The following is a 27192-nucleotide window of genomic DNA, read 5'->3' as shown; positions in this document are numbered from 1 at the left end:
TTTATGATCTTTTTAACATTTTCTTTTTTTCATTTTTTACGTATATATTTTATTCGTGTAGAGTAAATGTCAGTTTTCATTTCTATTTTTTTAATATATTTTTTATCTGTTTTAAACTGTAAATGCTCAGCTGCATTGTAAATGAGGATCCCCCTCCAGTGTAAATAATGGTTGATTGCTTGATTAATATTCAGTGTTGTAAACCCAGTTTTTACATAAACAATAAAGAGAATAGAGAATAAAATAACATTACTCTTCTCTTATATGAGCTGCTGGTGAATCTTCACAGTGTGACGGCGCAGTCCCCCAGCACGCGCTCAGCAGCCCCTCCCCCTGGCCATGGGCGGGGCATGTACAGCGGGAGAGCGTTTGTTCACTCTGTTAGTGCGCACCCAAATACCACCGTCCATCCGGGTGTATCAAACCAAACAGACCAATAAAATACAGACAACCGTCGCATCCCTAATACACACTAAATATATCACTAAATATAACACTACACACTAAATATAACACTAAATATATCACTACACACAGTAAATATAACACTACACACTAAATATATCACTAAATATAACACTAAATATAACACTACACACACTATATATAACACTAAGTATAACACTAAATATAACACTACACACACTAAATACAACACTAAATATAACACTAAATATAACACTACACACACTAAATATAACACTACACACACTAAATATAACACTACACACTAAATATAACACTACACACACTAAATATAACACTACACACACTGAATATAACACTACACACTAAATATAACACTACACACACTAAATATAACACTACACACACTAAATATAACACTACACACACTAAATATAACAACACTACACACTACATATATCACTACACACACTAAATATAACACTACACACTAAATATAACACTAAATATAACAACACTACACACTAAATATAACAACACTACACACTAAATATAACACTACACACTGAATATAACACCACACACACACTAAATATATCACTACACACACTAAATATAACACTACACACATACTGAATATAACACCACACACACTAAATATAACACTACACACACACTAAATATAACAACACTACATATATATAACATATATATAACAACACTACATATATATAACACTACAACAGTACATATATCACTGAACACACTAAATATAACACTAAATATAACACTACACACTAAATATAACACTACACACACTAAATATAACACTAAATGTAACACTAAATATAACACTACACACTAAATATATCACTACACACACACTAAATATAACACTACACACACTAAATAGAACACTACACACACTAAATATATCACTACACACACTAAATATAACACTACACACACACTAAATATATCACTACACACACTAAATATAACACTACACACACTAAATAGAACACTACACACACTAAATATATCACTACACACACTAAATATAACACTACACACACACTAAATACACTCTGTGTGTGTTCTTGTGTTCAGGGTTCTGTGATTTCACTCTGGATCTGAACACAGCGCAGTGTGATCTCTCTCTGAGTGAGGAGAACAGGAGGGTGGAGTGTGGAGTGAAGCTGCAGTCGTATCCTGATCATCCAGAGAGATTTGATGAGTGGCCGCAGGTTCTGAGTAGAGAGAGTGTTACTGGTGTTACTGGACGCTGTTACTGGGAGGCTGAGTGGAGCGGAGGAGGAGAAGCTGCTGTAGCTCTGAGTTATAAAACCATCAGCAGGAAAGGATCAGGATCAGACTGTTGGTTTGGAGAGAATATAAACTCCTGGAGTCTGTTCTGCTCTGATAACAGATACTCTGTTCGTCACAATAATAACATAACTGATCTCTCCACTCCTCCCTCCGAGTGTAGGAGAGTAGGAGTGTATGTGGACTGTCCCTCCGGCACTCTGTCCTTCTACAGAGTCTCCTCTGATACAGACACACCCTCACACACACACTCAAACACTTACACACACTTACACACATTCTACACCACCTTCACTCAGCCCCTCTATGCAGGGTTTTGGGTTGGTTATGGTTCCTCAGTGCGTCTGTGTAAGATAGAATAACCCTGTGTGTAACAGAGATTTGATGTGTGTGTGTGTGCGTGTAGGAGGGAGAATGTGTCTATAAATATAAGTATGTAAATATTTTATATAGATGATTTTGTATTTTTTTCCTGAACCTTTATTTTAATTACTGTTATCTTTATTCACTACTGTTATTATTGTTAATTATTGTTTTATTTTATTGTAAAATAGGTTCATATTAATAAAGCTCAATAAATGAAGAAAGGTGAAGAGGAGTCTGATGATTTTTTGTGTGTTTGGTTTGTGTGGTCATATTATGGTGGAAGTTGGAGTTGAGCTTGGTGGTGTAATTAACATTTCTGTTTTTTGTTCTTTTGCTTGTTGTAGTTTCTTGTCTTGTCTCATCTTGTTTTGTCTTGTCCATGACACCATCTGTTCCACAACAAAGCTGCAGTACCGTTCACTGAAGTCCTGCGTCATTCTGTAGTCCTCGTACGGCTTCCATGTCTAAGCATTTTTCCTCTATGAGGAAAATGTATGAGCTTTTTAAAAACTGCCCTCTGTCACATTCTGTAGTAAATAAATATGTTCAGACCCCTTTACGTTTTATTCTGTGTACATTTACCTCCTAAACATCACTGGATCCTCTGAATTACGAGATTGTTAAAGAGTTGTAATGAGAAAAATTAGCTTTAATTTTTTTTTCTCTAAAAATTAGAGAAGTTAGCTTTAAGCTAATGCTACAGTGCAGCTGCAGAGATCGGCAGGGAACCAGCCAGCGAACTTTGGCCGTATATTTAGGCAAGGCAAGGCAAGTTTATTTATATAGCACCTTTCATACACAACGGTCATTCAAAGTGCTTTACAAATTAGAAAATACACAGAGAAATCAAATAAAAAAAATAAAAAAAACATGTAAAAGATTAACAGTACAAATGGAAATAAAAACTAAAATAAGAATAAAGCATGATTGATTAAAACATGATTAAAACAAAGAGAATTAAATTAAAAACATGTAAAAGAACAACAAGGAATTAATAAGAATAAAGCATGAATAAAACATAATATAAAAGTGCCGTTACAGAATAAAAGTGTGTGGAGCTGCAGTGTTTTAAGCTGAGCTGAAAGCCTGATCAAACATGTAGGTTTTCAGTCTGGATTTAAACATGTTTAGTGTTGGAGCTCTTCTAATGTTCTCTGTTAACTGGTTCCATTTAAGAGCAGCGTAGTAGCTAAACGCTACCTCTCCGTGTTTAGTTTTTACTTTAGGCGGCTCTAACTGAGCAGTTCCTGATGATCCCTTCTTTTACTTCTAGTCAAAACTCTGGCTGCTGAATTCTGAATCAGCTGAAGCTGTTTGATGGTCTTTTTTGGGAGTCCAGTTAGGAGTCCATTACAGTAATCAATCCTACTAGAAATAAAGGCGTGGATGAGTTTCTCCAGGTCTGATTTAGACAGAAAATCTCTGATCTTATTGATGTTCTTGAGGTGATAAAATGCTGATTTGGTGACGGCTTTGACATGACTGTTAAAAGTGAGATGAGAGTCCATTTGTACACCAAGATTACGCACTAGTTCTTTAGATTTCAGGCTTTTTGAATCCAGATAGGCAGCTAGTCTGTGCCTCTCATTACTATTCCCAAATAAAATAATCTCTGTTTTATCTTTATTTAATTGCAGAAAGTTCTGTCCCATCCATTTATTTATCTGCTCAAGGCATTTACACAGTGAGTCAATGGGACCATAGTTGTTTGGGCAGAGGGCCATGTAGATCTGAGTGTCATCTGCATAGCTGTGGTAAGATATCCCATAGTCACGCATGATTTCCCCCAGAGGGATCATATATAAATTAAATAAGAGTGGCCCAAGAATTGAACCCTGGGGTACACCACAGGTCACTGGCACAGTCTCAGAAACATTATTTTCCATTTCCACAAAGTATTTCCTTCCTTGAAGGTATGAACTGAACCATTTTAGGACAGTTCCAGAAATTCCAACCCGGTTCTCAAGTCTATCTATGAGAATGTTGTGGTCAATGGTGTCAAAAGCAGCACTGAGATCAAGCAGTAGTAGAATAGATAATTTTCCTGAGTCTGTGTTTAAGTGAATGTCATTGATAACCTTAATAAGCGCAGTCTCAGTACTATGATTGGGCCGGAAACCTGACTGAAATTGGTCTAGACAGTTATTTATGGACAGGAAGTGCATAACTTGCTTGAAGACAATTTTTTCAATTATTTTTCCAATGAATGGTAGATTAGAGATTGGTCTGTAATTGTTCAATAAGTTTGTATCTAAATTTTTCTTTTTTAAGAGAGGCTTCACAACGGCTGTTTTTAATGCATTTGGGAAAACACCTGACATGAGTGAGGTATTTACAATTTGAAGAATGTCTGCTGATATTGAGTAAAAAACATTCTTTAAAAACTTGGTTGGTAATGTATCAAGACTGCAGGTGGATGATTTGAGGTGACTCACTGTATCAGTTAAAACTTCTTCATTAATAGTGCTAAACTGGCACATGTTGACTATGATGCTTTTGCATGGTTTTGGAGAGCACATGGGCTCCTTGGTGGATAGAGATGTACTGATGGCTTGTCTGATATTGTGGATTTTAGTATTAAAAAATTTAGCAAACTCATTACATCTCTCAGTTAAAACTAGCTCAGGGGTCATGTATGTAGGTGAGTTAGTTAGTCTGTCAACCACAGTGAAAAGAACTTTGCTATTGTTAATATTATTGTTAATAATGCTGGAGAAGTAGGTTTGTCTATATGTGCACATTATTTTATTGTAATCACGCAATCTATCTTTAAAAATTTCTTTGTGAATGTGAAGCTTGGTTTTACGCCATCTGCGCTCAGCCTTTCTGCATTCTTTCTTTTGGAGCTGAACTGCAGCATCATTTCTCCATGGTGCTTTCTGCTTGCATGGCATGGTTTTAACTCTAACTGGTGCAATCTCATCTAAAACTCTAGCAGTTTTTGAGTTAAAACTATCCAGCAGAGTATCTACAGAGTCTGATGGTTTGCATGGTGCAGAGCACACTTTGCTCACAAAAAGTTCAGCTGTCATGTCATTTATCTGCCTTTTCTTGTACCTAATCTGTCTGGCTTCACTGTGTATTGAAGTCCACATTTCAAAGAAGACACAGTAGTGATCTGACAGTGCAACATCCTTAATAGAGGCTGATATGTTGAGACCCTTCGAAATAACCAAATCCAGGGTGTGACCATGACAGTGTGTGCTTCCAGTCACATGCTGAGAGAGTTCAAAAGAGTCAAATACATCATAGAGTTCTCTGGCATAATTATCCTTGGAATTATCAATATGAATGTTAAAATCACCAGCAATAATAAAATGATCAAATTCAGTAGAAATAAAAGACAGCATATCTGTAAAATAATCAATAAAATCAGCATTGTACCTTGGAGGCCTGTAGACAATTATTAGTAATATTCTTGGTGTCCCTTTTAAAACTGCACCTAAATATTCAAAAGATGTGAAATCACCAAGTGATAACTGCTTGCACTGGAAAGTATCATCAAACAGCATAGCTACACCTCCACCTTTCTTGCCGGTACGTGAGACATTTAAAAAGTTAAAGTTTGGTGGAGCCGACTCAATTAATACACTTTCAGCACTACAAGAATTTAACCATGTCTCTGTTAAAAACAGAAAATCAAGCCCATAATTTGTAATAAAATCATTAATTAGATAGGACTTGTTTGTAAGAGATCTGATATTAAGTAAAGCTAACTTAATAACCTGTGCATTTTGTTCCAAAGACTGTGGGTTACAATTTATATACTGCAAGTTGGATATATTCACATTATGTGACCTATACTCTCTGTTCTTTCTGCTTCTGATAAGAACTGGAATGGGGGAGATAATTGGCACACAGGGTCCGTACTTGTTTTGAAAACATGTACTGCTGACTTCACCATTGTAGCAGCACGGACCCAAAATATATCAGTTTGCTGGATTACTTGTAAGACATCTACTACTTCATAAGTCTGTCTAATCGAAGAGAGTTTGAGATCTGCTTTAATGCAGGAGAAAGCTCTCCATGTTCTCCCTCAACTTTACTCTACCAACCAACAAAACTGGAAAGATTTTTTTTCCTCGACCAGCATGGATATAAAGACACTTGTAAAATTCTGGACTGGACACATCTCTGATTATGACACTGAGCTATATTTAAAACATTGCTGTGATATTCTGAAGCCTGCAGTTAAACCAGTGGATAATCGTGGAACGTGGTATGAAGTATCAAGTGAAACTACGTAAAGATGCTGCAGATCATTTGGTTAAATGATTATTTTGATTGGTTGATTGGAGCCTAACAGCAGTCTGTGTTTCTGTTCATTGTGGCTGCTGGAGTGAAGTGCGGATTAAACAAATAACCTGTGGTTCCTTTCAAAGACTAGAGTGGAATGAGACAATGCTGCCATTTGTACTTTGTGTTCAGACGTGGGACACAACTATTTCACATGCCCTAAATCATACGCCAACAAATTCAAGCAAAGACTAGGCTTTCCAAGACCAATTGATCTAAAACGCACAGAATCCGGGGCATCTACAGAGATAGAGACAGAACAGATGCAAGTCCAAGCAGATCATTTGTTATGTTAACTAAAGCTGTCTCAGTGCTATGATGAGGCCTAAAAACATTTTCATAGATCTGGTGTCTGCAGGTTGTTGGGCCACAGGTCAAGGTCAACAAAAACTAAGTGCACTAGGCTCATTGCTATCTTACGTCCTGCAACAGTCTATTTTACTCCTTGTGCCTGCATCTTTTGTGACTATATCTATGCTTATGAGCGTGAAGTAGAGGTCTGTGGGACTGCTTTTTTAAAACCCGCTCTCCCGTGTGTTATTCCCGTTACAGCCTGCTCTCCCAAAAATCACTTGTTGTAATTTGTGCCAGATATAATTCTTAATCTGAATTGAATTAATTACATTTAGTGCTTGACATTTACTTATGTATATATTAAAATAGCAATATAGCCTGGACAAGATTCTTCCCACAGTGTAAACACATCAGGTGAATTGGAGATGCTGAAATTGCACGTTGTGTGTGTTTGTCAGGAAAAACTGCTTTCCTCGAGTGTCAGTCATGCGACTGTCATATTCTTGAAGTTCGTTTTAAACTTACATATAATTAAATATTCTCGGTGCTGAATGCATTAATTACGATTTGAGCATTGATTGCAGCCAGATCAAGAATCTTGTAGTAGATGCAGATTTAGGTCTGTACACTGGATGAAGGGATTAATACAGGGGGGAAAAAGTACAAATTTAATTAAATAACTGAATAAATGCATTATTATTGTTATTATTATTATAATTAATCTCACTGATTGATTGGTTGTTTTCCTTCTTCTGCTTGTATTGATTACATTTCAATAACATCTTAATTCTGTACTGTGCCTAAAGATATTCTGACGGTCCGCGAGTGCAGACCTCTAGTGTGAAGGTAAATTTCTATGTATAAATCACTAAAAGTCAGACTTTATTGCTATTAGGCGCACAGCGCAAACACCCCCACTTATTACAAACATAAACAATAAAATAACATTGCTGTTCCCATAAATTACCTGCTCATGCACCTGATTAGGCCAGATTCCTCTGCTGAAATGCTCCAGTGCGTTCAGCGCTGAACCCTTTAAATGGCAATGCACCAAAGTCCGACCAGGCTCTCAAAGTGAACGTTAAACACTGATTCATTTTATTACATTTTAAGTTCAAATTAATTAAAATAATTAGTACATACATTTTGCTCATATAAACAGACTGTTCACGGGTGTAAGATAGCAATTGCTGGCTTGAAACGGCAAAAAGCATGTACTAATTATTTTAATTAATCATGGGTGGAATAGACTAAACCAATTAGTGTGTTAATTATCATTTCTTTTAAGAGTAAGGTGCGCTCTAACTTTGGAGGTGTGCAGGTGCACAAGCAGGTCATTTACAACAACAGCAATGCTATTTTATTGTATTTCTGTTTATTGTTGAGCACACCTGAGTAGCTAAGATAGGTACGGACTGTTGTCAGGGTTTAAATCGGTCAGTGGCTCACCTGTATTTTCTGCTGTTAAGATAGTAACATGCCAGATTTTACCTGAATACACCTCATTTCCAGACCACTACGCCCAATCTCTGATACTATTTGAACAGTGTTGGTGCAAGGCTGCAATTTGCGCAGGATTTATCATAGGGCCACTTGGGTCAGAAATCACACTCATTCATTTCCCAGATTATTTCATGCTGGCTGATTTTTTTTCTTTGTTCTCCCTTTTCTATCTTTCATGATTGAAGGATACAAGGATATTTATTCAGTAGTGAGTGAGGGCAAATACTTATATTTGCAAACTGTTTCTCATTTTGCACACAATCATACTGTGAGAATTTCAGGTTTACTAAATAGGTGGAACCAAACCCAGACACCACAGATGCAGAGGGAGTTTCAACCAATCATCTTTAACATAATGTTAAACAGTTACAAGTGATTATTATTATCTAGCTAGCTGTTCACATATTCTATTATATTTGGCCTGTAGTCTACTGTAGTTATTAACTATTTCAATTAAAGCTGCATTAGCTAAATTCATTGGCAGGTTATTTAGCAAAAATGTCAACAGCTAGCTAGCTAATAATAATAACCTGTAACTCTCTAACAATTAATGTGCTCACTTAAACCTAAGTAACCTAAACCTATTCAAATATTATGTACAGTTATTTTATGTACCAAATATATAAAAAGTAGAACTATGTTGGAACTATTGAGAAAATACTTCACAACGGGAGCTGTGAAATGCATGTGTTTGATCCGTGTGTGTAAGCCTGATGGATCATTTATTAACAAACAAAAAAGAGAAATAAAAATGAAGATATTTACTGCATTCTTGGAATAGAACATTATTAGTGATGAACTTGTTCCAAAGATATATCAAAGAAACATGGTTCAGTCGGATCACTTTTGACATATATTGTACATAAAATGATTAACAAGACACATGTAAATTTTTAGGGCTGGACTCGAATATTCGGGTATTCGGATATTCGTTCGTTGAGTAGGTATTCGGTTTTTAATTTTGGTATTCGGATATTCGTTTTTTTTCTCCTTTCCAGAGTTCCACCTCACTCTAACCACTTCTGTTCTCGCGGGTCCCGTCAGAATATCTTGCACGCGGGACAGAACTGAACTGTTATTGGCTGGAGCGGGAGTTTAATCCAGACGATGCGGGAGCAAATTAATAAATAGTTAAGAAAACTGTAATAATTGTAAAAAAAAAAAAAACCTAAAGAAAACTCTCAACGCGCAGGATGGACCGACACACACACGCACACACCGATGGTGTTTGGACTGGGGTAAGGAACGGGACCACACTATTCAGCGCTGCTGTTTTAATAAATATATAAGTAAATTTGAAGCATTAAATGTAGTTTATTTAATTTATATTAGGAACGTGGGGCGGGAGCGGCAGAAATGTGTATGTGGCGGGCGGGCGCGGGATTAAAAGAAGCAATTTTTTTGCGGCGCGGTAACGAGACAGAAACGCGGGAGCGTGGAAGAGTGGGTTTAAAAATCAGTCTCGCGCAGACATGATAAAAAAAATGCAGGCTCTTCGAAACTGATTTATATAATAAAACGTAAGGGGTAATGTGGCAACAGTAGGGGCTAAATCTGTTACAAAAGCCTGGCCTACAAAAATTATGTCTGAACGAATTTCCTCTTATCTAATATAATTTAAAATGGTTTAAAAATACAAAATAATTTCTAAGCAAACGAAATATTTAATATTGAGCTTATAGCCCAAGTGCAAAAATACAAAATCAGTAATACGGCTATGCCCTGCACAATGCTTAAACCGAAATAGACCAAGTACAATAACGTCATTAACAATGACTTTCCTCTACTCTAATATAATTTAACATGGTTTAAAAATATAAAATAATTTCTAAACAAACGAAATATTTAATATTGAGCTTATAGCCCAAGTGCAAAAATACAAAATCAGTAATATGCCCTGCACGATCCTTTAACCGAAATAGACCAAGTACAGTTTACAATGACTGTCCTCTAATATAATCAACAATGTTTAAGAATATAAAATACTTCCTGAACAAACGTTTTTTTTGTTTGTTTTTTTTAAGCAAATAACCTAAGTGTGAAAACACAAACAGCAATTTACTGGGCTGGCTTGCGCAGCAGAGAAACCGTGCAGCAGCAGCCTCCTAGCCTGCTTACGCAGCGGATAAGCCGCGGTGTAGGGCAGCAGAAATTCCGGGATGAAAACACAAAGAAATCTGGGCTAAAAACACAGAAAAAATATGAGGTGAAAACACAAAAATCCGGGATAAAAACACCAAAAATCCGGGGTGAATATGTCTCGTCGGTCAGAGCAAATTGAACATTTTTCAGTGGATTAAAGGGGCCGTGATTTGCTTTTTTTTTTTTTTTTTTTTTACCTCTTTTTTAAAAAAACGAATATTCGAATATTCGCTTCGAATCAGTGCCGAATATCCGGAGCTCAAAAAACGCTATTCGGGCCAGCCCTATAAATTTTACCCTATCGCATATGCATGTTTTTATTTAAAAAATTTTAGGTAGGCATGTGTCTCCAATAAAGTACTGAAGTTGCTTTATTGCTTACGCCACAGGGCTAGTGTTGTTTGAGGACCAGCTGATGCAGGTTTGTCTAGAACATTTGTATCAGATAGGTTGTATCTCCACCCACAGCCAAGGTGGACTACACCGTGCACCTTTACAACTATACTCTTAAAACTACAACTTTAAAGGGTTCTAATGTGGAAAGAGTTAATGAATATAAGCACCTTGGCATATGGCTAGATGGCAAATTTACTTTTAAGCACCATATTTACAAGCTTTCGGGTAAGCTAAGGCAAAAACTCGGCTTCCTGTATAGAAATAAATCATGCTTTCCCATGTACACAAGAAAAAAATGTGGAAGCAACGTTTTTATCTATGCTAGATTATGGTGATGTGATTTACAGACATGCGTCAGCAACTACACTCAAACCACTGGATTTTGTGTATCATGTGGCGCTAAGATTACCGGTACACATCACTGTTCACTCTATAAAAAAGTTGCATGGTCTTCTCTTGCTGTGCGCCGGGAAACACACTGGTTTATTTTTGTTTTTAAAAGCACTTCCTCACCATATGCCACCGTACATCTCACAAAAAAAATAACACAACCTACCAGACTCACTCCAGTAACTGGATCATCGAGAGTTTTAACTGAACTGGGAAAATCTGCTTTTCATTACAGTGCACCAGCGAGCTGGAATTCACTACAGGAAACTCTAAAGCTCGCTGGTGTCACTAAATCATTTTAAACTTCTAGTCTCACCTTCAAGGTGATCTTTATGATCTTTGGTATGTTTTCAGTTTCTTTATTTTTTTAGTGAACCTTTTAGTTTTTAATGCTGGTTTGTTTTAGCTATTTTTCCACATTTCTTTTTAGCTTCTTTCTTTTCTTTGATTATTTTTAGGTATTGCTTATGTAACCCCATCCCCAGTTAATTGGAAGAAATAAGGGCCTGAGTTCTATCTATTCTTTCCCTTCTCTATGTTTGCAGAAATCAAATAAAATAATAGAAAATATAAAACACAATAAAAGGACTATCACACAGGTATATAAAAATAGGCAGTAGTTACTGAGTTTGATACTGAGTGTATCAAAACGGTAGGGCAAAATAAGGCTTAGAATCGAGTGTCCTTTTTAGTACTTTTAACAAAAATAAATAAATAGCAGGCTTCCATCAACAATAGAGTTATATCTTTTCAAGACAGAGCAGTTTAGTACCTTTTTTAGATGCAATAGTACAAATGTAGTGTGTAAATACCCATATGTAAATTTAAGACACAAATAAGAAAGTTATATTTTAAACCATACCCCAATAATTTAAAATACTATTATTTAAATAACCAACTGTTTTAATGATTATTATTGCTCAGAATTATGTTTTAGGATTAGATCTTATTTTAGAAGCAGTATCTTAGATTTTAGCTGTAGGATTGATTTTAGGTTAATATAGCCCTTTTTTCTTACTTTCACTTTTTCTTAACTACACTGTCAGTTATATATTTAAACCCTTAATCAGAAATGTACCTTTTAAAGTTAGTTTGTAAAATAAAATACCATCTTAAATTAAATATGTGGGCCCACTCTAAAGAATACACTCATAAAGAACAGAATTATAGATGAAATGAACAGAACTAAACGGTGTAGGTCTGGTTCGGAGCTTAATGTCCGCTTCACTCTAACGAGCAGAAATAAGAGTTTCAGATTTACCTCAGATTCAGTGAATATGAGCGGGAGCAGAGCGCGGGGTCCTGCAGCACGGAGCGTTTTCCCTCAGAGGAACTCTGATCCACGCGGGGACTCAGAGCGCTCTCTGGTTAGCAGTGTTAGCGGTCCTGGTGTTCAGTGGAGGCGGAGAGAGCGCGAGTCAGTCCGGGGAACAGTCTGTCGGAGCGGCGCTGCAGCGGAGAGTTCACGGCTAGCGCAGAGCAGCTAATACACGAGGCTAAACACAGCTAGCCGAGCTGGCTAAGCTAACAGTGCTAACAGAACTTTACTTATAGAGAGATTATCCCAGCTTTATCCACCAGCACACTCTCAGTATGGACTTCAGTGTCCTTAAAATTACCGGTTAGTTTAATTAATACTGATTATTAGTGAAGTTAGTTCAGCCTGTGAGGAACTTGTTCCTCCTCGCCTCTCCCGCGCTGCTACTCCCGCATCTCCGCTGTTCTCTCTCGTCCCGTGGGCGGGCCTGTTCCAATCCTCTACTCCACCCTCACCTGTACACTTCTCCCTCAGTAGATCCCTTAATCACTTTTAGGTAACCTTCTTGCATTAACACAGAAAATAAATGAAATATGTACTCTGTACTGCTTTTCTTTTTAAACTATTTACACAAACACAATGACTATTTTGAGCCTGTTAGTACTTTTTTTAAACCATTACTATGAATTTATATGATTTTATTTATTATTGTATTTATAAGTGTAGCTATTTTAGAACTAAGGAGTTTTACATATTTTAGCCGGGGCTACATGAGAATATGCGAGAGGGGCGTATCCCATAGTGAGATACCGAATGAAAGCTTGAAAGAGAACACAAATTACATTTAGAAAAAAAAATTGCAAGAAATAAAACAAATTTACCGGACGTGAAACACTGTTACTAGTACTGAAACATTTACATTGGTCAGTAAAAAAGCAACTGCTTTGTTTGTAAATTTAGCTAGGCTAACTACAAATAATAATGGTCAGTTAAACAACAAATGTTTTATTTGGATATTTAGCTAAGCTAGCTATCAATAATAATGGTCAGTAAAACAGCAAATACTGTTGTTTGGACATTTAGCTAGCTTGCTATCAATAATAGTAGTCAGTAAAACAGGAAATGCTTTGTTTATACATTTGGTCAGTAAAATAGCAAATGCTGTGTTTGGATATTTAGCTAGACAAGCCACAAATAACAATGGTCAGTAAAACAGGAAGTAATTTGTTTGGACATTTAGATAGGCTAGCTGCCAATAATAATGGTCAATAACTCAAATGTAGAATTTGGTAATTAAGTGTAGTTGATGAATGACTATGCTCTTCAAAAAACCAAAACAACACAACCCACAAGCACTCACAATAAAAAAATTATAAACATGAAATCAAGTTAAAAACATGTTACTCTACCTTTGGAAGTAATTGTATATTTAACCCTTTTAAGCCTGAACCAATAATAAAAAAAACATCTTTTTCCGAATTTCAATCTTAAATTGACTGTTATGTTACACTTCAACACAAATCCATTTTACACTGGCTTTCTCTGTTGGGCACCTTTGAATATTTTACAAATAATAACATGAGACAATCTCAGGCCTATAGGTTTCATGTCAAACATATGTTGGGAAAACACAATGAGATTGCAGATCTGCAATCTAAAAGCGGTTTATTAAAACACACAGATGAGTAAAGATAGAGGTGAAGTAATTGTAGTGGATAAAAACAATTAAGAAACTACATGATTTGGATATTCTTACTGAATTCGGAGATTAAAAAACCTTCAGCAACATATAATATTCAATAAGGAAAAGAAATAAATAAATAAAGAAACTTGAGTAATACAACAACCAAATATCCCTCTATGGTAACAGATTTTTAATCAGAACGACTGAACCATAGACAAATGAGAACACCATCAGAGGGAGTGAATGAGCCTGCAACCTTACTGCGCTACACAAGCCTGGAGGGGGTTGATTTCAGTATGAGAACTATGGCTGGAGCATTTTATTTAACCTCTGGAAAGGATTTAGTTGGCCTCTCTGCGGGGTCTGGATGCTCCTCCGGTCCACACGGCAGTACCCAAGCCCAGTGTCGTCTCTCTGCGGCTCTGGGTCTCACTTTTGGGAGCACACTCTCTCTGGAGTTCCTCAGGTGGTGTTTTCACTTCTTCTTTCATACAAATGGGCCTAGTGGTTAATAGTATTAAGCTAAGCTATGCTAACCTCAGGGAACTTTGTACGGCTTCCACAGAGTAAAAACAGATACTAGAAATTAATAGAAATAATCAAATCTGCATATACTAGAAAGGGGATTAAAAGCATTAAAATCATAAACTCTGAAGGTTTGGTCCTAAACATTTAGTTGCCAGCTAAGAACCCTACTCACTATGACATCTCAATTTTAAAGACTACGTTTTTTCCATTCTTCAGAACTGAACTCCTAAACTCCCTGGAGTTTTCTCTCCTGTGTGAATGCGCTGGTGTTTTTTGAGTTTACTCTGTTGAGTAAAACTCTTCCCACAGTCTGAGCAGTGATACGGTTTCTCTCCAGTGTGAATGCGCTGGTGTATTTGGAGAGTACTCTGTTGAGTAAAACTCTTCCCACAGACTGAGCAGTGATACGGTTTCTCTCCTGTGTGAATGCGCTGGTGTTTTTTGAGTTTACTCTGTTGAGTAAAACTCTTCCCACAGTCTGAGCAGTGATACGGTTTCTCTCCAGTGTGAATGCGCTGGTGTATTTGGAGAGTACTCTGTTGAGTAAAACTCTTCCCACAGTCTGAGCAGTAATACGGTTTCTCTCCAGTGTGAATGCGCTGGTGTATTTGGAGAGTACTCTGTAGAGTAAAACTCTTCCCACAGTCTGAGCAGTAATACGGTTTCTCTCCTGTGTGAATGCGCTGGTGATTTCGAAGATTACTCTGTTGAGTAAAACTCTTCCCACAGTCTAAGCAGTAATTCGGTTTCTCTCCTGTGTGAATGCGCTGGTGTTTTTTGAGAGTACTCTGTAAAGTAAAACTCTTCCCACAGTCTGAGCAGTGATACGGTTTCTCTCCTGTGTGAATGCGCTGGTGTTTTTTGAGAGTACTCAGTAAAGTAAAACTCTTCCCACAGTCTGAGCAGTGATACGGTTTCTCTCCTGTGTGAATGCGCTGATGTATTTTGAGATTACTCTGATGATTAAAACTCTTCCCACAGTCTGAGCAGTAATATGGTTTCTCTCCTGTGTGAATGCGCTGATGCAGTTTGACAGCATTCTGATTATTAAAACTCTTTCCACAGTCTGAGCAGTGATACGGTTTTTCTCCTGTGTGAATTCGCTGGTGAATTTTGAGATTACTCTGTGCAGTATATCTCTTCCCACAGTCTGAGCAGCAATATGGTTTCTCTCCTGTGTGAATGCGCTGGTGGTTTTTGAGATTACTCTGTTTACTAAAACTCTTCCCACAGTCTGAGCAGTGATACGGTTTCTCTCCTGTGTGAATGCGCTGGTGAATTTTGAGATTACTCTGTTTAGTGAAACTCTTGACAGAGTGCTTTTGTTTCTCCATGTCAGGACATGGCTTCATTTGTCTGTTAAACATAGCAAACTGTTTCTGCGTGTTTCTTCTTCTTCTTTCTTCTGCGTGTTCTGAAGATTCTTCTGGACGGCTTTTGCTTCACATCTTTCAGCAGTTTAACATTGCTCTTTGTCTATCCTGGTTGTTGGTGATGAATTTCAGGAGAATATTTTCATTTCTGGAAAAAACAAAGAAAAATGCCATTGAATATTAAAATAAAAGCAGGTCAATTAACTGAAGAGAACTGACTAAATCAGTTACACCATACTGATGAAACTACTGGGACATCATCATTTACCATAAAAGCTTCTGTACTTTTATCCCAGTCGAAGTCCACAGTGTAAGGGGGCGCTGGTGGTCCTCCAGCCACTAGAGGGAGGCCACCTTTTCCCACTTGCAATAATCAGGCTGACACCTGTTTAATGCCTTTATAAGGGTGGCCCACTGTTCAAACAGACAGTCTAAATTCAGTTCAGGTCCCACTAGAAGCTGAGAACTTTCCTAGATTGTTAAAAAGAAAAAAAAGTAAATCAAAAGGAAAAAAAATCCTTAGGTTTTATTTAAAGCCTCCTTTGGAGTTCTCCAGAGGCTGCTTTATGTTTCCCCCTCTTTTGGAGTTTTTTAAAGTTTTCTCCCTTTTGTTAGTTTCTGAGTAAATGATTTAAAGTTGGTACTAAGAAAATACTTGTTTCCTATTTCCCTGAGTACTTTTATTTAAGTTCTAGGATAAAACCAGAGTGCCTGTTGTTCGATCACAATTATTTCACAATTCACGATTTCACAATTATTTGCAAATAAAGAAGTTTATGAAACATGTTATGTTTCTTATTTATGCAACTAAAAGGTAAAGCTGTGTGAAATGTAGCTTATTTAGAAAATTTAGCTTTAATTGCTTATACAAAATATTTATTATATTATGGTTACATTACTAACACAGGAGCAAGCTGACACCTGAGCATATTGAAATGCTCGTCTTTGTATAAAAAGAATCTCCCCATCATGCTCGGACTGCAGGCACGGCAAACAGTTGGAATTGAAGGGAGTATGTAGATGGGGTTGGAGCAGCAAAGTGTGGAGGAGATTCGGGAGTAGAAGGCATTTTGCTTTTAAATAGTTTACAATATTTGCACTGATTTTTTTAAGCTTTGGTTTACACTTGTTCAAAAGCACTGATGAGTACAGCACTCAAGAGTACTGATGCTGTTAATAGACTATTTTCTACTCACTTTGTGTGTTTTGCTTTTTTAAATACAATTTACAATATTATTTGCACTTATGGCTTTTTAAGCCTTGGTTTACTGTCGCCATTTCTCATTGTTATTTATTATTTTGTCTATTTTGAGTTTATTAATTGCTAAATAAACAAGTCAGTTTCTCCTTACCAACCAAACACACCTAATTATTCAAACACACCTTATTCAGCTGGCTACTTGTTATCAAGAGTAAAAAGCTTTTCAACATAAGTTTGACAACAGTAAGTACGTTGGCTAAATAACTTTAAACATTAATACATGCTCGGATAGGCCGGTATCGGTATCGGCCGATATCGGTATCGGATCGGAAGTGCAAATAAATATCGGTATCGGATCGGAAGTTCAAAAAGCTGGATCGGGACATCCCTAATCTCTGATATTCCCCCCACATTCAGCGCTGCTATGTTGTGAGGTCAGTTCAGTGCACTGTAGCATTAGCTAAACACTAGCATTAATCTAATTACTACACTTAAACGATCTCGTAATACAGAGGATCCAGTGATGTCCAGGAGGAAAATGTACACAGAATAAAACGTACAGGGTCCTAAACATATGTATTTAGCACAGAATGTGATAGAGGTAGAGCTGGGCGATTAATTGATTTTTTGATTAATTCTAATTTACAGTTAAGGACAATGTGTTTTTATGAAAATCGATTTTCTCTGAGTTTTAATTTTGACCACCGAAGCTCCCCTGTGGGCTCCTGTACTTCAGAGTGAGCTAGCACACCATCCAAAGTAAAACAAGCAACTGTCCCTGACACATCTTCCAACTACGTACCAGGTTCTGTAAGCACTACAGTTTATGATTTTTTGCATATTAATGAGAAAATATCATCTCATTTTATAGAACACTGGCACTTATTTAAAAGCTTTGTTTTGCAATTCAAGCCCAATTGGGAAAAGTTTTTACTTAATAGCATATTTGCGTACTTGTTTTTTATTTTGTAAGTTTTATCAAAAAGGGTACCATTTTATTTCTTTCTATTTGTTCTTTGAGGATGGGTTTATTTATTTATTTTTTAAGTTTGAGGGTGCATTGTGTCAGTACCTAAACTAGCTTTCGAAAAGTTACCAGATGTTTTGCATTGTTTCTGTTTTTTGTTTGTTTCTCGTAGCACTTTAACCACAAAGGGGACATTTAAGTGAAAACTAAATAAATAAAAACTAGTTTTTAACAATTTCTTTAATTATATTTTTAGTAGGGGAAAAAATCTGTTTGAATCGAAAATCGGATAAAAAAAAAAATAAATAAAATATATATTTTTTGGGCCTTATCGCCCAGCTTTAGATAGAGGCGAGTTTTTGAATGGCCTGATCATTTTTGCCATTTACAAAAACAGTTCAGACATGAAACCCCAAATATGGGCATAAACAACAACATGTCACCGACTACAAAATGACTACACAACTGCGATGGCCTATTGTGATCCTAAACGATTTTCTGTCAAAATAAAAGTCCCCCTAATATGTAATAATATTCTGTTTTATATCTGTAAAAATATATATTATAAAGTAGTTTGATAAAGTTTAAAATTAATTAAAAGGTTTTTCAAACTTATAAATGCATGAAATAATATAGTTAATATAATAAAATAGGTAATAAAAGGTACGATTGTGAAATAGTACAGTATAAAACATGCTGTCAGCAGCTGAATTAAATATATCTTTCTTTATAGTGTTACTTCTGTTAAACATTAAATCACATTGTGACACATCTATATATGTTTAACAAAATATTTTAAATGCAGATAACATTACCAATAAGTTTACATCAATTAACCGTGCTTACAACGTGCTTAAAATTCCTTTAACTGAAGACTCATATCATAATTAACAGGATCTACTACATTTTTTAACATTGGTAATTTAGTAATATGTGATACTGTCTTGTTAAGAGTCATTTAACTATTTATTTATTTAAGTATCATTAAAGAAGCACTGTATGGAGACTGTATTCTACAGTAATGGTTTAGCTGGAATTTCTTAATAACAGTGGGGCTAAATATATTGTAATTTTTATGTTCATTATTACAGTGAAATAGCAAATTTTCTGTTAAATCAGTAAGCCAATAAATGTTACGTAGTAAAATTCCACTTCTTACCTGAACTTCTCCTCTCTATAATCACTAAAATCACTAATTCCTGCATTCTTAAATTTAAAATTTTACAAGCTTACTTTTATTTTGACGGGAGAGTCACATGACTTCCCAGCAACTGTGAAACTGGACTTAGTAGAAGGAAATTTTGAAACTAAACTAAACTAAACAATCTGAACTAGAGTAACTAAGAAATGAGTAGAGACTTATCACACAGACTTAAGAAGGAATTTCCACAGAACTGATTTATCTCAGGTTTAGTTCAGATTAATCTCAGGTGTGTATTAGTGATGTAGGGGAGCGAAGGCAGGAGTGTGAGGCTCCGTTATCCTGTGTATGATCTGTAAACAAGAGAGAGAGAGAGAGAAAGAGATTCTCCATACCTTCTGTAGTTCAGCTGTTCCTGCTCTGTCTCCTCTCCAGCTACAGACCCCGGAAGCTCAGCCTCATCCGGGTTATGTAGAGCCCCGCCCCCTCCCCCGCTATATCACATTATACCCATCACCGCTAGAGGGAGCCCGCGAGGGAGTCCTCAATGCATGGAGCTGAATGGAGCTAAACAGCTAAAACTCTCATTTAAAACACTGTAGAACTACTTCTCTGGGGTTTTCCTTTAATTCTACAAAGTAGAACAAAGTATTTCACTAAAATAGGAAAGAAAACGTACCTCTATCTTTCCATTTTCTAAAACTAATGTTTTTATTCAGTAGATTTAATAGCATTACTGCTACTGATGCTGGAGTTACACACAGACCTGTTTTAAAAGGATTAAAACTGCAGTTTATAAGCTTTAATAATTATCTCTGCGGTGATGAAATAGTTGTAGTCTGACAGAGGAGGGTCTGATGAATTAATTTCACTATCGGTTTATGCTGACACAATGTATAGTTTAGACAGCAGACTGGTACAACTATGCCTATTCTGTATTCATATCATTTAATGGGATATAACCATTTATTGCCTATAGTGTGATGACTCCTACATCTACAATTACGCTTTTTTGATAGTAAACTCCATGTTTTCTGACAGAGGAGGGTCTGATTAATTAATTTCACTATGGGTTTATGTTGACACAATGTATAGTTTAGGCAGCACACTGATACAACTATGCCCACCCTGTATTCATATAATTTAATGGGATATAACCATGTATCGCCTATAGTATAAGTGACTCCTACGTCTACAATTACGCTTTTTTGATAGATAACTCCATGTTTTCTGACAGAGGAGGGTCTGATTAATTAATTTCACTATGGGTTTATGTTGACACAATGTATAGTTTAGGCAGCAGACTGATAAAACTATGCCCACCCTGTATTCATATCATTTAATGGTATATAGCTATTTATCGCCTATAGTGTGATGACTCCTTCATCTACAATTCTGCTTTTTTCATAGATAACTCCATGTTTTCTGACAGAGGAGGGTCTGATGAATATTTTTCACTATGGGTTTATGTTGACACAATGTATAGTTTAGACAGCAGATTGATAAAACTATGCCCACCCTTTATTAATATAATTTAATGGGATAAAATAATGTGTATACGTACTTTTTCATATATAATACTACTTCTTTTTGTTTTCAAATATTATAATAATAGTGTAGCCTAAGGATATTAAAATTGCATTTTGTCTAATATTAACTAAAAATGTATTAACCGCTTGGGTCTTTTATTTTGAAACACGCACTTCCGGTTGCCGTCGGATTTGTCCCTCTAATGTTGCTGTCTTCGCGCTGCTCGGAGGAAGAGCAGGATCAGCTGAACTACAGGAGGTATGAAGAAGTTTCTCTCTCTCTCTCTCTCTCTCTTTTTATTTCAAATGCCAAGCAAGCGCTGGATCTACACAGATTTCTCCCCTGAAAACTGTTTATTTGGGTGTTTAAAGCGCTTCTGTTTATTTACAGTAAGCTTAGATGTACAGATTTTTCCAGCACTATGGCAGGAGCATTAGCATTAGCAAAATGCGCTCTTTGCACAACTACTTTTCATCAGTGCTGCTCCAGCGTTTCCTGTTTGCCTTTTCCAATACACTCGTTATGTCAGTATTTTCAGCTGGTGTTTACAAGAGCTTCTAAAAATTTACCTCAACGTCAAGGAGACCAGTAAAGCCTTCCAATAGAAAGCTAGAGAAAGACTTTTAACTATATACCTGTAAACTATATCATACCTACACACTACGAAGATTTTTTCTTATATTTTACGTTAGCCCACACAGCTCAGCATTAGCTAGTATAGCTAACTAGCTTGCTAGGTGCATTACTGTTAGTTGTTAGTTTCTCCTGTTATCAAATGGAAGTCTAATAAAATGCTAGTAATAATAATAATGCTAACTATAATAATCATCATAAAAATAATTAGACAAATGCTAGCTATAATAATAAAAATGCTGGCTATAACAATGCTAACTATAATAATAATGATAGTAAAAATAATAATCCTTATAAAAAGAATCATACACATTCTAGCATTAATAATATTAATAATAATAAAAGTGCTAGCTATAATAATAATAATAATATCTAGCTATAATAATAATAATAATATCTAGCTATAATATTAATAATAATAATAATATCAATAATAATAATAATAATAATAATATCTAGCTATAATAATAAAAATGCTAGCTGGTGGATCATTCAGCCAAGTACGTTTAGCTGATCTCCTCTCCCAAACACTTGGAACCTGGGTGCTGTAACGTTAATAATTCCATTTAAAAAGCAGTGGCACTGCATGCTTTTCCAGTCGTCTCCAAGCTTCTGACGTTTTTGGTTTAACTTCTGACCATTTTGACCTCTCGCCAGTAAAAAAAAAATGTATGTTTTGCCCATAGACTGTATATAAAGATGGACGCCGTGTCGCCGTTCCCATTCATTCAATGAAAATGAAGCCAAAGTCTTCCCCCATTTTGGCGATTCAGAGACCAGAGTCTGCGCAGTAGAGACCAGAGGAGGGAGAAAGGCTGTGGAGAGACGGCCTACTCATTTAAATAACCCCGCCCCTGAGGGCTGCCTTGCGGTCACAGACTGCGGAGCGGAGCTGACGGTCTGTTATTGGTCCCGCCCATAAGAAGCCCTTTTACCATAACCACACCTTTTTTGGATAGAGCCGAATAAAGTTTTAAAAACCGAATTCTGTGGGGATATAAAAATTTGACAATATAAGCAGAGGTTACACTAGCTGCTGCATTTAAATAATGGAGGTAGAATTACAGTATATTGGAAAAAAACGTGATTGAAAGTTGTCTGTTTTGCCATTGAAACCTATGGGGATGGGTGGAGTTACACAGCTTTCTGCAGCCGAACAGCAGGGGGCGCCCGACCTGTGGTGGCTTCACTTTTAAGAGACGATGCTCTGTCCAGCTATATACAGTCTATGAATTTGCCTATACAGGCGAATGTAAACAATTCAACCGGAAACGTCCGAGCCGCATTATTTGAAAACGGAAATGTGTCAGAGCCGTGAGTGCAAGGAGCCCATTAGCTTGTAAAATGACCCAGTGTTGTTACCAATACCACAACTAACAGCTAAAGTTAATTATAAAGAAAAGGATTAAGCATTACAGACAGCTTGTACATTATCCTACCATTTAGGCTATATAACAACAACTCATCACACATTTAATGTGTTTAAGACATTCAGGCTTCTAATAGTATTTTATTGTTTGAAATTGCCTGCTAGCTTAGCTTAGTTATTTAGATAGCATTGGTTAGGTTAGCTAAAGGTGGCTAGAACCTTATGTTACCTTCAAAATGAATGTACCCCTCTATACAGTTGCTTTATTTTTTTTAAACTTATTTGATATTTTTCTCCATCGTTCTCCAAGTATCTAATTTTATCTAGCTATCCAATGTTCACAGTGCTTTTTTTAACCAAGTAGCTAATGTTATCTAGCTAGTCAATGTTACCAGTGCTTTTTTTTAACCAAGTAGCTAATTTTACTTTGCTGGCTAATGTTACCAGTGTTTTTGTCCTGACACCAAGTCAGGACATATTTTATTATTTTAATTTGGATACAAACTTTCCTGCACTTCCTTCTAAGTAAGATAATGTGGCCAGCCAAGGCATCAAATCATCATTTCTTGCATTTCAGACATCAATAGACGCTGCATTTTCCGACATCCATCCATTTGCTTTTTTTTTATATTTTATTTTAAAGAAACAAAAACATCTTTTATAATTAACATTAGGGGTGTGAAAAGATCCCGAGGCACGAGATCTCGTGAGATTAAAATGTGACAATATTTCTAGTCAAGCTTAAACCTGTCTTGCGGGGGGAAAAAAAAATTTAGTGTGGACTTTTTAAGAGAGATCTGGCAACACAGTAGCGATAGCAGCGAGTGTGGTGGCTGACCCACTCAATCTGTAAAACCCAAGGATTTATGTCTTTCGGTCCCTCGTCTGGAAAAAAATTATATTATCTCATGTCTGGAACATAAAAACAGGAAAGAGGCAGGACAAGAATTCACTCTCTCTCGAGCATATTAATTCCAAACTGCTGAAATGCACTGTATGAGTTAATATAGTCCTTTTATTTTATTCACTAAATGTTTTGTTACATTTTCAGGACAACTAAGAAGAATTGATAATATTTAAGGTGGAAGTGCTAGAATGATTTACTGCTTTAGTAACATTTAGTTAGAGTTGATGAAATTTGGAGCTGCTCTCTGGTTCTACAGATGAAGTTGGGCTTCGACCGGATGCTGTGATACGCCACCGTGTCCGCTATATTGATTTAGTAAACAAATTAGTTAAGCCATTGATGTCAGGTTCTAGTGAGACCAGAAAAGAATCAAGACTGTTTGTCTAAACAGTGGGCAGTGTTTATAAAGGCAGTAAACAGGCGTCAGCCTGATTATTGCAAGTGGTAAAATGTGGGCTACCTCTAGTGGCTGGAGGACCACCAGCATCCCCTTTACACTAAGGACTTAGAAGTAGGAAAAATACTGAAACATTTATGGTGATATGAAGATGTCTCAGATGTCAATATAGGCACCTCAGGCAGATCTCTTCAGTTAATTGACCTGCTTTTATTGTAATATACAACTGCATTTTTCTTTGTGTTTTCCAGAAATGAAATTATTCTCCTGAACTTCATCACCAACAACCAGGATATTTAACTAAGAGCAGTGTTAAACTGCTGAAAGAGTTGAAGAACAAGCCATCCTGAAGAGCCTCCAGAACACGCAGACATTGTTTGATACATTTAACAGACAAATGAAGCCAAGTCCCGACATGGAGAAACATCAGCACTCTGTCAAGAGTTTTACTCAACAGAGTAATCTCAAAAAACACCAGCGCATTCACACAGGAGAAAAAACACATCACTGCTCAGACTGTGGGAAGAGTTTTACTAAACAGAGTAATCTCAAAAACCACCAGCGCATTCACACAGGAGAGAAACCATATTGCTGCTCAGACTGTGGGAAGAGATTTACTGCAAAGAGTAATCTCAAAATTCACCAGCGCATTCACACAGGAGAAAAACCGTATCACTGCTCAGACTGTGGAAAGAGTTTTAATGAACAGAATGCTGTCAAACTGCATCAGCGCATTCACACAGGAGAAAAACCGTATCACTGCTCAGACTGTGGGAAGAGTTTTAATCATCAGAGTAATCTCAAAATACATCAGCGCATTCACACAGGAGAGAAACCGTATTACTGCTCAGACTGTGGGAAGAGTTTTACTTTACAGAGTACTCTCAATAATCACCAGCGCATTCACACAGGAGAGAAACCGTATTACTGCTCAGACTGTGGGAAGAGTTTTACTGAACAGAGTGCTCTCCAAAAACACCAGCGCATTCACACAGGAGAGAAACCGTATTACTGCTCAGACTGTGGGAAGAGTTTTACTCAACAGGTTACATTCCAAATACACCAGCGCATTCACACAGGAGAGAAACCGTATTACTGCTCAGACTGTGGGAAGAGTTTTACTCAACAGAATAGTCTCAAAATACACCAGCGCATTCACACAGGAGAGAAACCGTATCACTGCTCAGTCTGTGGGAAGAGTTTTAATCAACAGAGTCATCTCAAAAATCACCAGAGCATTCACACAGGAGAGAAAACTGTACCAAATTTGTCCCACGGCAATTAAAAGTGCAAATCGAAAGTCTTTCAGACAGAACACCTTATCCTACACAAATGTTTTACTTTGTCGCTTGGGACACGTTCCACCAGAAACAAACATGAACTGAATTTAACAATGGATTTTACAGGTTCAGCAAAATGAATCTCATCCAGCGATCATGTTTATTGAATTCCATGTTATGTTTTCTAATATGTTTGATATTCCAGGACATTCTTTGTGAGACAGAGCAGAGCTTTTAGGGTAGTTACGGTAGGAGTTCAGTTCTGAAGAATGGAAAAAACTTAGTCTTTAAAATTTAGATGTCATAGTGAGTAGGATTCCTAGCTGGCAACTAAATGTTTTAACCCCCTTTCTAGTATATGCAGATTTGATTATTTCTATTAATTTCTAGTATCTCTTTTTTCACTCTGTGGAAGCCGTCCTCAGTTCCCCAAGCTTAGCATAGCTTAGCTTAATACTATTAACCACTAGGCCCATCTGCATGAAAGAAGAAGTGAAAACACCACCTGAGGAACTCCAGAGTGTGCTCCCAAAAGTGAGACCCAGAGCCACAGAGAGACGACACTGTGCCGGGTACTGCCATCTGGACCAGAGGAGCATCCAGACTCTGCAGAGAGGCCAACAAAATCCTTTACAGAGGTTAAATAAAACGCTCCAGCTGTAGTTCTCAAACTGAAATCAACCCACTCCAGGCTTGTGTAGTGCAGTAAGGTTGTGGGCTCATTCATTCCCTTTGCTGGTGTTCTCATTTGTCTATGGTTCAGTCGTTCTGATTAAAAATCTGTTACCATAGAGGGATATTTGGTTGTTGTATTACTCAAGTTTTATGCTCTCTTATCTTTTTCTTATTGAATATTATATGTTGTTTAAGGTTTTTAATCTCCAAAATTTACTAAGAATATCCAAATCTTGTAGTTTCTTAATTGTTTTTATCCACTACAAACTATTATCTTTGTATTGCTTCACCTCTATATTTACTCATCTGTGTGTTTTAATTAACGGCTTTTAGATTGCAGATCTGCAATCTCATTGTGTTTTCTCAACATATGTTTGACATGAAACCTATAGGCCTGAGATTGTCTCATGTTATTATTTGTTAAATACTCAAAGGCGCCCAACAGAGAAATCCAATGTAAAATGGATTTGTGTTGAAGTGTAACATAATAGTCAATTTAAGATTGAAATTCGGAAAAAAATATGTTTTTTTGTTATTGGTTCAGGCTTAAAAGGGTTAAATATACAATAACTTCCAAAGGTAGAGTAACATGTTTTTAACTTGATTTCATGTTTATAAGGTTTTTTTTATGTGAATGCTTGTGGGTTGTGTTGTTTTTTGAAAAGCATAGTCATTCACCAACTATACTTAATTGTTATTTACTTAATTATTGACCATTATTATTGGTAGCTTGTCTAGCTAAATATCCAAACACAGCATTTGCTATTTTACTGACCAAATGTATAAACAAAGCATTTCCTGTATTACTGACTACTAGTATTGATAGCTTGCTAACTAAATATCCAAACACAGCATTTGCTGTTTAACTGGCCACTATTATTGGTAGCTAGCCTAGCTAAATGTACAAACAAAGCAGTTGCTTTTTTACTGACCAATGTAAGTGTTTCAGCACTAGTAACAGTGTGTAAAAGTCTGGTAAATTTGTTTTATTTCTTGCAATTTTTTTTCTTGTAAATTGTGTTCTCTTTCAAGCGTTCATTCGGTATCTCACTATGGGATACACCCCTCTCGCATATTCTCATGTAGCCCCGGGTAAAAAAAATAGTTCTA

General features: G+C 36.5%; 7 protein-coding genes across 19 annotated transcripts in view; 4 read left to right on the top strand and 3 right to left on the bottom strand.

Moving 5' to 3' along the window:
• LOC125801300 (zinc finger protein 271-like) overlaps positions 1-19703 on the bottom strand; it is a 93171-nt gene extending 73468 nt beyond the window's left edge. The window contains exon 1 of the mRNA XM_049477804.1: positions 19687-19703. The gene's annotated coding sequence lies outside the window, so the exon portion shown is untranslated. The remainder of the gene's footprint in view (positions 1-19686) is intronic.
• Positions 1-27192, bottom strand: part of LOC111190863 (zinc finger protein ZFP2-like) — a 671215-nt gene that overhangs the window by 73468 nt on the left and 570555 nt on the right. The gene's annotated exons all lie outside the window — the stretch shown is intronic.
• Positions 1-27192, top strand: part of LOC111197417 (NACHT, LRR and PYD domains-containing protein 12-like) — a 396972-nt gene that overhangs the window by 209794 nt on the left and 159986 nt on the right. For 3 of the 10 annotated variants that reach the window (XM_049476981.1, XM_049476979.1, XM_049476980.1), the window contains exon 11: positions 1537-2345. The exons of 6 other annotated variants lie outside the window; for them this stretch is intronic. In XM_049476981.1, coding sequence (XP_049332938.1) covers positions 1537-2114 — 578 coding nt within the window. In that variant the 3' untranslated portion in view covers positions 2115-2345. Of the gene's footprint in view, positions 1-1536; positions 2346-27192 lie in introns of those variants that run through there. One more of the 10 variants, XM_049476978.1, reaches the window with a different exon arrangement.
• The window catches only part of LOC125801515 (gastrula zinc finger protein XlCGF7.1-like), a 158302-nt gene that overhangs the window by 43656 nt on the left and 87454 nt on the right, over positions 1-27192 (top strand). The window lies entirely within an intron of this gene.
• LOC125801171 (zinc finger protein 239-like) overlaps positions 1-27192 on the top strand; it is a 139053-nt gene that overhangs the window by 68123 nt on the left and 43738 nt on the right. The window lies entirely within an intron of this gene.
• LOC125801259 (zinc finger protein 239-like) lies at positions 14257-19760 on the bottom strand. Of its 2 annotated transcripts, none has more exons than XM_049477687.1 (2): positions 19687-19760; positions 14257-16130 (listed from the first exon to the last, which is right to left on the bottom strand). In XM_049477687.1, exon 2 carries the CDS (start codon positions 15974-15976, stop codon positions 14822-14824), a length of 1155 nt encoding a protein of 384 aa, XP_049333644.1. In that variant the 5' UTR covers positions 15977-16130; positions 19687-19760; the 3' UTR covers positions 14257-14821. The 2 variants fall into 2 exon arrangements, with proteins under 2 accessions (XP_049333644.1, XP_049333645.1); XM_049477688.1 differs by lacking the exon at positions 19687-19760 and adding an exon at positions 16251-16463.
• On the top strand, positions 20991-26200 carry LOC125801415 (zinc finger protein 239-like). Of its 3 annotated transcripts, none has more exons than XM_049478107.1 (2): positions 20991-21079; positions 24379-26200. In XM_049478107.1, the coding sequence occupies exon 2, from the start codon at positions 24525-24527 to the stop codon at positions 25410-25412; it is 888 nt and encodes a 295-aa protein (XP_049334064.1). In that variant the 5' UTR covers positions 20991-21079; positions 24379-24524; the 3' UTR covers positions 25413-26200. The 3 variants fall into 3 exon arrangements, with proteins under 3 accessions (XP_049334064.1, XP_049334066.1, XP_049334065.1); XM_049478109.1 differs by lacking the exon at positions 20991-21079 and adding an exon at positions 22330-22352; XM_049478108.1 differs by lacking the exon at positions 20991-21079 and adding an exon at positions 24059-24267.

This window comes from Astyanax mexicanus, chromosome 4 (genome assembly GCF_023375975.1).
Source record: "Astyanax mexicanus isolate ESR-SI-001 chromosome 4, AstMex3_surface, whole genome shotgun sequence".
Classification (NCBI taxonomy): domain Eukaryota; kingdom Metazoa; phylum Chordata; class Actinopteri; order Characiformes; family Acestrorhamphidae; genus Astyanax; species Astyanax mexicanus.
The sequence above is the reverse complement of the archived record's forward strand: the minus strand, read 5'-3'. Positions and strand labels throughout refer to the sequence as shown.

Bases quoted from the DNA above. Each gene is read 5' to 3' on its own strand.
- LOC125801259 (XM_049477687.1), bottom strand. From the start codon at position 15,976: ATGTTTAACAGACAAATGAAGCCATGTCCTGACATGGAGAAACAAAAG.
- LOC125801415 (XM_049478107.1), top strand. From the start codon at position 24,525: ATGAAGCCAAGTCCCGACATGGAGAAACATCAGCACTCTGTCAAGAGT.